Source organism: Miscanthus floridulus, chromosome 18 (genome assembly GCF_019320115.1).
Source record: "Miscanthus floridulus cultivar M001 chromosome 18, ASM1932011v1, whole genome shotgun sequence".
Lineage (NCBI taxonomy): Eukaryota > Viridiplantae > Streptophyta > Magnoliopsida > Poales > Poaceae > Miscanthus > Miscanthus floridulus.
Genome location: NC_089597.1, coordinates 17501784 through 17516520, shown reverse-complemented (window position 1 = coordinate 17516520; position 14737 = coordinate 17501784). Strand labels below are relative to the sequence as shown.

At 45.7% G+C, this 14737-nt stretch overlaps 1 protein-coding gene and 1 long non-coding RNA gene across 2 annotated transcripts; one reads left to right on the top strand and one right to left on the bottom strand.

The window, feature by feature from the left end:
- The first annotated feature begins 3954 nt into the window (after positions 1–3954).
- LOC136521767 (uncharacterized) lies at positions 3955–6273 on the top strand. Its single transcript, XR_010775663.1, has 2 exons — positions 3955–4154; positions 5929–6273. It is a non-coding gene; the product is annotated as an uncharacterized lncRNA (long non-coding RNA).
- Positions 6274–10287: 4014 nt separating this feature from the next.
- LOC136521275 (superoxide dismutase [Fe] 2, chloroplastic-like) lies at positions 10288–14414 on the bottom strand. Its single transcript, XM_066514982.1, has 9 exons — positions 14284–14414; positions 12688–12762; positions 12394–12582; positions 12065–12236; positions 11866–11939; positions 11703–11729; positions 11607–11630; positions 11345–11501; positions 10288–10623 (listed from the first exon to the last, which is right to left on the bottom strand). The coding sequence occupies exons 1-8, from the start codon at positions 14362–14364 to the stop codon at positions 11376–11378; spliced, it is 768 nt and encodes a 255-aa protein (XP_066371079.1). The 5' UTR covers positions 14365–14414; the 3' UTR covers positions 10288–10623; positions 11345–11375.
- Positions 14415–14737: the final 323 nt, after the last annotated feature.

Here is a 14737-nt window from a genome sequence, read left to right as displayed (position 1 = left end):
GGTGCCTAATGGCGTGGCACCCGGCAAAGGCTGACGGCCGCTGGCCGCCGTCAAGCCGGCCACCTTTGCCGACGGCCATATTTTGCCGAGTGGCCAGCACCCGACAAAGACCAATTTTTGCCGACGGCTGGAATTTGCCGCGTGCCCGGCACCCGGCAAAGGCTGCTTTGCCGGAGGCCTTTCTTTGCCGGGTGTCTCCAGGCCTGGCACCCGGCAAAGAATTCCTTTGCCGGGTGCCCGATAAAAAGCACCCGGCGAATTTTTTTGCTCCCGGCAAATCAGCCGTTTCCTGTTGTGAATCTTATAAAATGAACCAATGTTTGTGTGCGTGTGGTTGGAGAGACTACTATATATATGAAATGTGCTAATATAAGGCTTATTTATTTGGCTTTACTTTATGGCGTGCTCGTCCTGGGTCTGGTTTGTTGATATGGTCGCCAGACGCTCAAAATCAATAGCATGCCGTCAAACAAGTCTGCGAGTCAGTGAACCAAAGAAGCCCGTTATGTAGATTTAAATTGTCAGAGGCCCCGCACAGAGCGAGAGCTCTCTGCACTGAGTACTAGCGCTTGGATGTCCGGCGCTTAGCAGCGCGTCCGGACGCAGCTCCTAGTCTTAGCCAACCGAACCGTAGCGCAATTTCAGTCCCAGGCCCACCAACGGGAGCATCTCATCTCAGCATCCCTGCATATAACAAAAAAAAAGTGAACCAAAGTGCTACCTGCCCGTGTAACGGATGGGGAGAGCGTGCGCTCGCGTCCATGCCACCATCCCCCGGCGTGCCCTCTCCGTCGGCCCCCGACGCACCCCCTCTACAGACTGAGAATGATGCAAGGGCAGTAGAAGGCGAGGAGGAGACACCAAGGCAAGGCAGCAGAAGACGAGAAGGGAGGTGTAACACCCGATCTACTTTTGAAACATTCAGATGCAATACTTGCAACATACAAAAGAAGACCGATGAAACACTTGAATCATGTATCTGAAACACTTGTAAAACACACGTGAAAAAACACTTGAAAATCATTGCAAACATATGCAACATCTAGATAGAACACTTGCAACATACATGTGAAACATATGCAGCATCCAGATAAACACACATGCAAGGTCTAAAAAACAGATAAAATATTGACAACAGACGTTTGCAACATTCTGTACAAACCATTGTACATATGCAATATCCCGATATACTTTTGCAATATCCGTATGAAATACTTGCAACATACCTCTAAAACATCTGAAACATACGTTTGTAACACGCTTTTTTTCAGCGCAACATGGCACGAACGGTCCGGCGAACTAACGCGGTGGAGGCGGCCGCGATAGCAGATGGCGCGGCACCCGACGCGGTGGAGGCAGCCACAACAGCAGATGGCGTCACCCGGTGAGGTGGAGGCGGCTGTGGCAATTGGATGGAGGCACCCCGCCGCGATGGAGTCAGCCGGTAGGCCTACCTAGGCGCTATGGCTCGAGGACGGCGGTGAGGAAGGACAGGACCGACGAGGCCGAAGAGCTTGATGACAAAGACGGTGGTGTGGCCTGGGCCTCGATGCTGTTGATCCACTACAGCAGCACGGGGTGAATCTGGACGGGCGATGGCGCGCACGTGGGCGGGAGCGAGCGGCGCTGGCTGAGCGAGGCACGTGGGCAGGAGCGAGCGGCGCTCGCGGGAAGCGAGGCGAGCGGAGCTTTTGTTTGTATGGGTGGTTATTAGATGCATGTAATGAGAACGTGGCGGTTATATATGTCCGATGGAAATGGGGCGTCCCAACGTACTAAATAGAGCATTACCGTTAAACTGTTGTTCGCGCCACACACCGTATCGTGCTAACAGTGACCGATCGATTCAACTCAAGGCACCCAGATGCATCGATCAAGCATTGATCGTCTCTGTCATTGTCGAAGACGATTATTATTAAACAAATGGTATAAGTATAGCAGAATGAACAAGATAACATAATGGCAGTGTGTGGACAGGCAGACATGCTTGTTTCCTGTCACTATAATATAGGAGTATTATGTCTTAATTCTTAAACCGTCACTAACATGTATTTGAGCTGTCGTGGTGATCGATGCATAGGTATGCCGTACAAATGCGTAAGTTGAGAGTTTCTCTGGCAAATCGCATCAAATAGAAAAAAAAAAAGGTAGCATGTGGCGTGTGGGGTGTGGACTCAGCTCACTGGTGTCTGGTCGCTGACGGAGGAGGCAGAAGAGAGGAGAGCGTTGTTTTTGTTCATGCTGCTACAGGCTCGGACGCTCGATCGGCAATTCAGCCATGGTACAGTGTTAGCATCGGCTGGCTGATAAGGCGCAGAAACCATCGGAACAGCTAGACGCGCGCGAGGCCGTCCTGCTGTCTAGCGTCACACAGTATTCTTGGTCACTGTCTACGTACCTTCCATTTCATAGTTTTTGTCTGCCTGACAAGTTGACATGCATTGGTCACCACGTTGGTCAATAATGGGCCACTGGACGTCCGGACCCTGTCCATGTCGATGCTGATGAAAGAAAGCACGTCGACTGGTCACGGTCAGCAACGGACGGAGACGAGAATCCTTACGTACAGTTGCAATTCATTCATTCATATGAGATGACATGATGACAGCACTCTATCATCTGACCTGTCAACACGGTAAAATATGTCGAAAACAACGACTCCAGTTTTCTGAATGGAAATACCCGTACAAGGATTCGGCGACATTTAATTTGTTTTATTTAAATTTTGGCCCCCTTAACGATGGTTGCAGTCGATCAGTTCGTGGCAAGCCATCTACCAACCTAACACGATTGCAAGTTGCAGAGGATGCATGCGATGGATACGGCTGCGCTGATTTCCATCACACGATTAAGATGTGGAAGCTGCAACCAGATTACCAGAACCAGGGGTCTGTCTACTGATCAATCCTTCTCAGGATATACCATCTCTGAGACCTTTTATCACTGACAATGAATACCCTGACCTTGATCAGGGATATGGTATCTTCAGCTCACAGGAACCTCTTACAAGATACCCTGACAATGAATCCACTGCAACTTCACAAAGAGTCCCATGATGTTCAAGGAAGAAAAAAAAACAGAGCTAGTGACAGGCCTGGATTACTACGGGCTTGTTTCGCAAGGTCTAGCTTTCAGATCTACGCTGAATTTGTAGTTTATAGACTAAATTAAAGTGATTTAAATATTTTTATGTAATCTAAAATTAAATAAAATGGATCATGTAAATGCACTTAACATGTCTGTAACTCTAGATCCAGGATTTCCTATGCCAAACATGGCCTACATACAAATGCAGAGCGAGATACACTATGTCTCTATCTGATACTCCTAATAAATGTGTCACCTTACTACTATTCAGGCATATCTTGAGCCCACAAAAATCTCACTCAGGATGTGCACATTAACACTTATAAGCTTGGCAAAATTAATGGCCCCATGGAAGAGCAAATGACATCATGAGATCATTACAGGGAAAAATGTGAGTTGAAACCTGGAACACATGCTACTATATAAATGCAATCGCATCCTTTTCTTTGCTGACCCGGGAATTACTTACAACACATCCATTACGTCAGACCTTGAGTGTTGTCTCCATCTCTTACAGATATGTATCTTATAGATATATCAAAATGACCTTGGCGTACAAAATCTTATAGATATATATAGTATCAGAATGAATTCATTATCATTAGCAAAAAATGGCCATCTATCGCTTACAAACCTTCGATGCTAAGGAAGCCAAGGCATGGATGCACGCCTATGCCTGCTGCAGAAATACCGTAGAAAAAAAAAACAAAACCACCTCTTTCCATGCACCTTTTTTTTTTTTTGTCGCATGTGATGCAGCCAAGGACTCTTCCAAGGTGACGCGCCTGGGCCGGCATTGACGAATGGTGGCCTCTCCTGCTGCCTTCTGTGTATAAATACGGCCTCGTCCCTGCATCCATTGCTGTGCAGAAGGCAGGAAGAGAACTGAAGCAGAAGCAGAGGTCGGTGAACATCTGCTGCCTGCTTCACCGTACCTGAAGAGGAAGGAGGAGAGGAGAAGCCAGCCAGGCAGCCAAGATGTACAACGCGCCGCCGCCGCCGCAGGACATGTCCTACTATGAACACTGCCAGAAGCGCCATGAGGATAAGGGCTGCCTCTACGGATGGTGAGTGAGAACGATCTGCTTCTCCTCCTCCGTTCTGTTCTGTCATGTTGGCACGCTGGGAGGGTCGGGAATCGGGACGCGGTGTTTTCTTTGATCATGCTTCGTGGTTTCGTTTCAGAGCTAGGGAACTGCGCGCAGGGGTTCAGTCAGAACGCCGCTAGTTCACCAGCAAGTTCAGCACACGCGTTAGACTTAAATTCAGCAAAAGCATGCATCTGCGTATGTATGCCGGTCTTCCTTTTTTTTCCTCTTCCGTTTAGAGTTTCGGTCCTTTTTTCATGTCTCGTCAGACGAAGGATTGGCCCCATGTCATGGCACCAAACAGTAGGAAAGAATCTTAAGTAGCTGGCCGGTAGATAGATGGCGACTTGGCGAGTTGGAGTTGTTGCTGGCCTTTGCCAGCCAGCATCACAATTCCTAGTGGAGAGGAGAGGCAAGGGGGAAGAAGGATCCTGCACAGTTACCCACTCACGCACAGACAGGACGCGCATCCATAGCATGACTGAAACGGCTGCCAGTTGCAACTTGTTTCTGCGCTCTTTCCCAGCCTACCAGGAATGAACTGCCTATTCCATTTTTTTTTTAAAAAAGGCTATTCACATTAGGAGGCTGCCTCTTGTTCCAAGAAAAGTCTATGAATTGAAACTAGTATCCTGACGAACGAAAACAAAGACTGAAGTCTTTAGTCCGTCATTCACGCCATTTTTTGTGGGAAATTCATGGGGCGGATTTTCCGAGTACAATCTATACGATATAGGTAGGGTGGAAAACCACACCAATAATTGTACAAGACCGTCGCTGGCAGGTGGGACCACCGGAGTCCTACTGTCAAAGACGCGACCGACCGTCCCTTTCGTGCGTGCGCCTTGTGCCGCCGGTGTGAACAGCGAAGGCTAACCGCCGGTACACGTACACCCTTCTCTTCATCTTCTTCTTCCTTCCCCGTCTATAAATTCTACCCACTCATTCCACCAACCAAGGGAGAAGAAGAAGATCAGGAGAAAGAAACGAAACCCTTGCTCATTCATCAGTTAGGTTAGTTCACCATCACCACCACAGCTCCGCAAGGCGACTAGGCGAAGATGTACAACGCCCCGTCCGCCCAGGAGATGTCCTACTTCGAGCACGTGCAGAGGCGCCACGAGGAGAAGGGCTGCCTCTACGCCTGGTGAGCTCCATCTCCATCTCCATCTCCATCTCCATCTCTCCCTTTCAGACAGAAGTCGATCAGTTGCTTTCTTTCTTCCTCTCATGAGTGAGTTCAGAGAGAGAGAAAAAAAGAGAGGGTTTTGTTCCGTCGTCAGCTCAGGTTTAGTTGCCATGGCCTGGAACTTGAGCTCACTCACAGATCTTCCTTCGTAGCTTCTCCGTTAGTTTGTTTCCAGTGTTCTATTGTCTTGGATCGTCGCTTTTTTTTTCTTCAGAAAAAACCCGACGCGTTTTTTTTCTCTCCTTCAAATATCCGTAGCTTGACTCTTTTGCCGTATGCTCTGCTCTGCGTACATCAATTTCTCCAAGTCCTTAATTTTTTTGATGAAAAAAACAGGCAACTCCTTAATTGTACACTTGTAGATCCATGGAGAACCATGCCTGCTTTACTTGCATCATCTCCAAGAGTCAAGTTTCTTGTTCAGCATCCACCATGCACCTTTTGTTTGCGCGTGAAATAGATGCTCGTTAAAACATCTTGCTTTGCATCGTCCAGACTTGTGTGCCTGAAGAATGAATACCGCTTTCTGCTGAACTAACTGACTCTTGTTTCTCTCATGTGCAGCATCTTCACGGCGCTCTGCTGCTTCTGCTGCTACGAGACCTGCGAGTGCTGCCTCGACTGCCTCTGCTGCTGCTGCAACTAGGCCGGTCTCCGGCTCCAGAGGACGGTCCAGATGCAGATGGAGATCGCCTCCGTCTCTTCTACCTACCTAGTGATGATGATGATTCAGTTTCAGTAGCCTGCTTCCTTTAGTCTGGTCTGGTTCTGCAAACATAATAAAGCATGCATGTCGTAGTACAAGAGAGATTACTCTGTCAGTTTGAGCATTCGTAAACCAACCATGGTTTGAAGCACCGCATCTATCTATTGTTATTGTTAATCACCCGATTCCAATTCTCAGCACAACGCATTCGTTCGCGAATTTATCTGTACTGTACTGCTGCAATGCGTACCGATGGAATTTATTCTTCTTTTCTTTTCGTATGTATAAAAAAGGTGCAGCAATCATGGCAGAATTCAGGTTCTGGGGAACCCTGTTCGACTGTCGTAGGGTAGGGCCGATCTTTTCATGTCTGAATTATCACCATCAGCACAAGGTAGATCAATGATCCGACGCCCGAAGATCAGTGGCGAGCTGCCCTCCACTCTCCAGTGACAGGTTGAGCAGGTTAACCTGCCGCGATCATCAGATTGGACTGATGCAGAACAGTTTGCCAAGATCTTTTCGGTGTCGTCCTTTCTGTTTGCAGTTGGTGCAACCACCTGTGTGACACAACATGTGCAAGACAAAAGCCTTTGGTTGGCGTCATTCGTCATTGTCCCTGCACAAGATGGATCAATGATGATTTCTAGGACCATGCTGACAAAAAAAGCGTTCACCCAATCAACCTTCAGTACTACAACCGTTTGTTTGTACATTACAGACTTCGGACCTGTTTAGTTCCATTTGTCATGGCAAAATATTAGCCTCTAAATTTTTGCTACTAAACTTTAGTTTTGCTTGAGTTGTTTAGATCCATGGCAAAAGTTTGGACTAAAAGTGCAAAATGAGGTGTCCTCCACCCCCTATGTTTTTAGCCCAGTTAGGTGCAAACGGCAAAACTTTAGCTCTCCCCTTTTGCTCCACCTGTTTAGATCTATTTGCCCAAAACATGGGCTAAAAGTTTTGCATCTCGTGAAGTTTTGGATGAGGGGGTGTTTAGATGCTTTTGGAATGGCAAAACGTTTGCCCCTAATCTTTTGCTGTTGCCATTCAAACTTTTGACATTTGGTGTTTTAATGCATGGCAAAAATTTAGCCATGTAGACACAGCACGTGCTCCCAAAACGTTTTTTACGCGGTTTTGGACCTGTTGGGTCCCAAATGCCAAAATTCTTGCAGCTCAAGTTTTACTGTTTTTGCCTATGGTGTTTAGATCCATTTTGCCAAAAGATGGGATAAAACAGCAAAAGTTTTTGGCCAAAATGAGAAACTAAACAGGCCCTGAGTCGTCATGGCTGTGAGCCCATGCTGCTATCTCATGGCTTCGAAATGTCAAAAGCAGCTTTGCTACATTACAGTCGTCGATGATTGCAACAATTAGGGGGTGTTTGGTTTGGCCTGCTAAAGTTTAGCCTTTCTAATTTTAGTCCTATTTAGTCACTTTTTATTCAAACACTATGATTAAATATGACTAAATGGACATTAGCCAACTAGTCATCAAGGGGTTGCTAAATGAGACTAAACCTCACCTTTTAGTCAGGCTGTCTAGGCTATCTCACTTTGACTAAAAGGGACTAAAAGGTCTCTTTTAGTCACACAAACCAAACATCGAGTGACTAAAGTTTAATCTATTGTTTAGCTACTGAAGTTTAGCGACCGGAAACCAAACGGGGCTTTACAAGGGGACGGGGATTGAACAATGAGCGGGCCTCACCTTTTTACGTTGGGTGCAGAGAACACAGCATCGATCGACTTTTCACCAGTCTTGGACGTGCAAAATGGACGTCAAGATCAGGGGAAACAGAGCAACTGGGAAAGAGAGTGGTGGATGCTTTGTCAGCTAGAATATCTCAACGACAGTTCATCGTCTCAAATTCGTCGGGAATGTCTCCTCACGACCTTACAGACGTTCTTTTCTACGCTCACAGTGATTAAGAAGTTTCCTGCTGAACTTTTACAGAATCTGGCGGCAGAAGCATTCAACTATTCAAGCATAGCTCAGTCTGCTTTCTCATGTTCAGTCTTATGTTGATGCAGCAGCTAGGAGAAGTAGTTCTACTGAAAATGCATTGATGATGTCCTTTTCAGCAAAACTAGATCAACCACTGCAGCTGTGATAAATTACACGGTTACACGGCTCTCAAGGTCTGCAGGTTTTGGATGGCTATAGCATTGCATTCAAGCTCTGAAGTTTCAACTTCCTTTCAGACAAAAAAAAAAAATCATGCTTGCAGTGTTTGATACACGTAAAAGATTTCCCTACAATCCAAAACTGTTAGGATTCCTCAACCAGTAAAACAAGAATATCGTTCATTCCGCGTTCCACTACAACGGAACACTAGCATGATGAAGTCATGAAAACACAGAACGAAGACTATCGGCATAGCTGGATGCTTCTGAAATTCACTATCGCTATCCTGTTATGTTACGAATGGTTCAACATAATACTCAATCGAATTCCTATTCCTGGTTTAGGCCCTGTTCGGTTTACCCCATATTCGGATTGTTCGACTTCTTTTTTTTAGCTGAAACAATGTTTTTCTCTCACAACAATTCAGCCAGATGAGTATTTTTCAGCCAGTTTCAGCCAAAATTCTGCGAGCCGAAGGCCTTAGTAGGTATCTAGAGATGCCGAGGGCCTCACTACCTACTACTTAATTAATGGGTTAGTGAGGAGGAAAGAAGAGTGGGAAGGGGTCTTCTTTCACTTGATTTAGGTTGGCAATCTTTTCAACACCTGCCAATCTCCTAATTTAGGGTTTCCTTTGGATTAGCGGACTAGAAAGCTAGGGTAGTCCCAACCAGAAGCTAGGGAGCTAGCTCGGCTTAAAGAAAGCAGGAACCCACGGAGTTCCGTAAAGAAAAGGGAATTCGATTCGGGGAAGGGAATGAAGATTAGTGAAGTAAATCGATAAAATCACACTGACAAGTGGGAAATTTGTATAAGATAAGATTTCTTGCTGCAAAGGGTGGTAGGTGAGGTAGTTGGAGTGCCAGTAGATGGAAAAAGTGGGTGAGTCGAGTCTGTCTTGTGGAAAAAGCACTATTGGTATGACAAGTCTCATCCAGTAGCGGTGGGGGAGCAAGTATACGGCGGCAACCGAGTAGTAGTAAACACAGGTTTCTGAACCGTAGGAACATGGGCAAGTACATGTTTGAGGAGATAGGGTAAGGTGTCTTGTAAGAGAAGGGAGTCTGTTTCAAGTAATCTGCGTATGGCTAGTGACATGAAGAAGCTGTGGTTTATCAAGGAGAGCTTTGTCGGAAGGGTTTGTTGTGATGTTAAGTTCTGTATTGAATGGCTGTTCAGGGCAGTGTGTTGTTACAGTTCCTCGTGAGAATACAGTAAGCGTGCAGTCCGGGCACGCGCTTTATGAGGGATGCAGTTTATCTTTGAAATAGGTGTTAAGCAGTGGTTGTTTGTATTTTATCTGGGTAGGCAACCCAGCCCGGAGGGCTGCCTCAAGGTGGTAGCTGTTTGCAAAAAGTGTAGAGGTCAGTCTGCGCAAAGCCATAATACCAGATATCGGAAAGCGAAGCGTGGTGCTAACATGACTAAAAAAACGATTTTGAAATCTGTCTTTATAACTTTTTCTCATGCGGAACGAAGAGAAGTTAGTAAATAGGCCTTTTGGGAAGCCCTTGATCGAGTAGTGAAAGCATTTGATCCATCAGATCAGTGCTTGATCTTCTACTTAATAGGTTCAAGACCTAAATAAAGGAATGAAAACAGCTGCAAGATCCGCTTACTTCTTTCTCTTAGTCAGCTCTATCTCATATTGCCTACGAGCTCTCGTAGTATCTCACAGCAGTATCGAATAATGAAAAGAAGGAAAGCTCTATTGAATAAGCCAAGGATAGAGAGAGGCCCCTTAAAGAACTATTTGAGAAAAGGAATATATCTCTAGGTTATTCATTGAATCCTAATTTTCAATCTCGCGAATTCAATAAAAATAACTCAAGGCTGCGACATCCACTTTAAGACTAGTTAAAAAGAAAAGGTTCCACCCTTCTAGTTAGACAACCGATATGCAACATCATACTTAGTATGGGAGTTGCCGCTGATCTGCAACATCAATAGATAAGCATGGTATGCGAATATATGTTGTTGATCTCTGCATCGCGATGCTACTTTCGTAGGGAGAGCAGTCAGTCCCCACCAAGGTGGGTCTAAGGTTTTTTTTTTTTTTTTTTTTTTTGGGGGGGGGGGGGGGGGGGGGTAATTTCGCTTGGTTCATCTTCACGACAGTTTCTAATTCCCGAGTGTGAAAAGACAGTACACCATGGCTTCAAAGCCCAAGTTGGATCACTGCCAACTACATGATCTACCAGCTCCAAAGCTTCTAGAGCTGCTTTGTTGCATGTCTTCAAACTGGATGCTGACTAGTGATTTCCTTGTACCAATATCCAAGGGCAATAGAGAAAACCCAGAAGCTTATCTTTACGTTCATCGCGTGTATGACATTAGGGTGATAAGCATTTCTTATGAGAGATGAGACTTTGCGACTCTCTTGTTCCTCCAGCAGGATTTGATCCGACGTATCCAAATGATACCTATTCAGTGGACGAAAACAAGGGATCAAACTCTTAAAAGCTGCACACCGAACAACATGATAGAAGATATTAAATATTTGCTTTTAGATGAGGTGACAAAAGGGAAGATAACTGGACCATATGCCATCCTCTGTAGGCCTGAATAATTAATGTTGACATATGAGTATAGTCAATAGTGGATGCACGAACATCGCATCAACTAGCTCAATGTAGGATGTTTTTTTTTTTTGTTTTATTTAGTTTGTGAGGAACTGGGTGCTTTATAGCAGTATTCCTTGCCAATAAAGATCGACCTAGTGCTAATAATGTGATAGCGACAGCCTCCAATTGCCATCTCAGTTCAGTGGCAGGTTAAGCCTTGGGCACGACTCTGACCTGGCCTTAACTAAAACAAAAAAAAAAGAAAACCTTTGCATAAAACCTCCACGTAACCTGATATCTAATGGTGCATGAGCATGAATCTCAATACTAGTATTCTGTTTCCTCATGTACTAGTTTTCCAAGAAAAAGTTTTGTTGTGCCATGAGCACTACAAACCTATGGATGTTCTGAATTGAATTTCCATTAATTCTACTATTGAAGGTTACTCATTAGCTGGAAAAAAGCACAAAGAAACTAAACAGTGCCCCCGTTACTTGCGTTGAAGTACGTGATTAAGATATATATATATATATATATATATATATGCCAGGTGCAATGCATCAAAGTACTGCATTCTTACCTCACGATGATAACTGGGGTGTATCTGTAGCTCATGCCTCCGGGATAGTTGGCTCACCAAGGTTCACAAAAGACTCTGCACGTATCATGCGTAGAGTGACAGTATCCCAAGAGATGAGATGGTCCATAAAGTTTGTAATATATGCTAGCCTATCATCCTGAAAAGTTGAAAAACAAAGAACCAAAGATGTTTTCTGTGAAGTTATAACCAACTTGTCAAAATTAGGTGTTAAGAACCAAAAGCAAAGAGAACTAGAGCGCACCTTGTAGTCTAAGTAGTAAGCATGCTGGAGAGAAAAGGAGAAGTGTCAATATTTGGCACAAAATAGAATCTATAAACTCAGAGTCCATGTATTTACCTCCCACAAGTCTAGGCTGATGATTGGCTGCAATTAGAGAATATGGGATGTCATTGCAAAGTTTGTACTCTAAACATTTTAGAAACCACATCAAGGGAAAAAAAGGGAGTCTAGTAAACATACAATATCACCAAAAGAAAAAAAGGGAGTCTAGTAAACATACAATATCACCAAAAGCAAGTGGGGAGATAGCATTTCGTGTATGAACCACTGAAAGCTTTCTCTCATTTCGCTTCACTGCAACAAATATTCAGCGGAATATAAACTAAACTTAGAAATTAGCGTTAGAAAAAGCAATTCGGGAAATCAGTAGCTTGAATCAGTGGTGCCTGTACTTCAGAGAAAATTGAAAGGAAACTTACAGACAAGCCAAACCCAACCAGACCCCAATAGTTGTAAGGCTGAGCGGATAAACTCTTCCCTAAAATTAGTAAACGAGCCAAAATCCTTTTCAATCTGCTGTAGCACACCTCCCTCAGGTAAGCCACCACCTTCTGGTTGCATTGATTCCCAGAAGAAGTGATGGTTCCAGACCTGCATGTCAGAAGACAGAAGCTTGGAACTCCAAAAACCATCCTACTATTGGCGAAAGCATAAATTGCAGTTTTTCTTTTTGAAAGAAAACAAATGACAGGCTGAAGATGATCAGTGCAGACAAAATATAATGAACGGGGTATCATCAACGAGTTACCTGTGCTGCATTGTTATACTCTGGTAATGGATTGCCATTGTTGTAGGCTTCTTTTATCAGATCCTCCAGTGTGTATCCATACAGAGGGCTGGTAGCCAGCTGCTTATTCAAGCCATCCACATAATCTTGATGGTGCTTACCCCAGTGAAGTTCAACTGTCCTCTTGCTCATATAAGGTTCCAGAGCATCCTGAACATCGTACCACAAAACAAAGGTAAACAAAGTTAAAATTTGGACATTCCTTTAATGACAGCACACAAATCTTTTGAGACTGGCGTCAACAAGCTTACAGACCAGTTTATATGGCGGAGTTGTGAGACCGTAATAGGACACAACTTTCGAAAATCTTCGAGATAGGCCACCCTGCCTCTGTTTGTTGTTGTTGTTGTTGTTGTAAACATCAGGCACAAACAGCACACAATCTCAAAACACATGTCTGCACAGCAATTTCATTGATTCCCACATGCTTTAAAGTATGTGAAGACACCAGCAGAAGCTCAAACAAACTGGGCCTCACTAAACCAGCAATCAAATGCTTTCAATTCAAGGCCCAAGTATGCTCATTGAATAATGAAAATTGTAATTTAGCCTCTTAAAAAGGTATAAGGCCATCTGTGCAATTTAGTCTCTTATTAAGAAGGTAAGGTCATCTAACTGCGCAATCAAACCGTTGGTTTCCATGTGACATAAGTGACAGACTGAGAGTTCATAAGCATGTGAAACACACTTCGACACACGCGAATCCTCTTATGCTAGAGCAGTATAATGGCAGCCCGGCAACAGTGGCGGAGCTCGATCGAAAATTTAGGTGGGGTGAGTCGCAAACACATAACTAATCTCTACAACCAAAATGCTCAAAGCACTTTCGTCGACACTGTTTCGCCATGCGCCCCTACAATCGACATGGGTCTGGCACTTGTATAATGGTATAAAGAAGAAGAGAGATGGCGTACGCACGTCCATCTGCTCTCTAACTCTCCACATTACGGAAAAACATATGGAGACCATCCACCATCCTACCGCATTCTCTGCAAATCCAGTTCACACAATCCATCGAACATGCTGGAGGGCGCTGTCCATGAGCTCAAGCTTCGTGTACCCACTACAAGCAATCTCACGAGAATCAGACGGGAGCACATACCACATGCTATGGCGACACCATGGGCGACCTTAACACCGTCCTGGCACCAGCAGTTCGTAGAGCTGTTGTGCCAGCACCTTCTCTGCTTTTTGAGTCGATGGCGGCGGCGAGCCTGCGGGACACAGCGGTGCCGCGGCGAGGGCCGGACGGCGTCTAGGCCTCCAAGGGCGGCGGGCGGCAGTAGGGCCGGTGCCATAGTGAGGGGCGGTGGGCGGCGGCGGCGTGGCACCGTGATGCAGAACGAGCGACAGATCGAGAGAGAGGAGCGGTCGGCGGGAGTTAACGTGATGGCGCACTTGCTATGATGTGCTAATGGGACTCGACTGAAACTTGGACCACGTCTCGGGCGCTCGTGGCTCGGCCTTCTTCCTCACGCTATCGCGTCGCGCCGCTGCAGTTGTTCCTGTGCGACACCGAGATGGAGGAAGATGGGGGTGGGGTTCCTCCATGCCGGCGGCAGGTGGGGCAGCTGCCCCCACCCTGCCGTATGGGGAGCTCCGCCTCAAGCCTACGGAACACAACACTAAAACGGAAGAAACTTCCCGGACCGCTCCATACTTGTCACTCTGCCAAGTCGAGGCGCAGCGCCATGGCGGGCAGCGTACTGGGTCCTGGGTGTGGGGCACACGGGGCAGCAAAGCAACCCCTGTAGGCGTGGCTCCGCTTCTCGCACAATCGAAAACGAACAGGAATGCAGCTAGAAGGGAGTAGAAGAAGAAGGGTGCAGTAGAGGGTCCCGCGGGGCTCACCGAGCGCAGTTGTCGCTGCTGAAGCTTCACACCCGCCGGCGGCGAGGGGAGGAAGCGGAGGTGGAGAGCGGAAGGCGCCATTTTTCCTGCGCCGCGCTATCCAAATCCACCCCGCGGAAGCCGGAGCCGGGAATTTCACACCGCAAGTTTGCAGATCAGACCAACATATTTTCTAAAAGACCCCTTTAGATCGCGACTAATATTATCGATCCTGTGTTTTTCCAAAAATAACCTAACTTTGATCGGGACTATTAATCATGACCCATATATTTTCTAAAAAGATCCCTGATGGGGACATCGAGCATTAAGGCCCTCCACACTGTTGGCTTCAGAGCATCTCCAACAACTTAGCTAAAATTAATAGCTAAATTTCATAGTTTAGCCATTCTGTAGAATATAAAACTCTAAAAAAAAAGGCCCACAATAGTCTTGTTATTTCTCATTTTTGATAGCT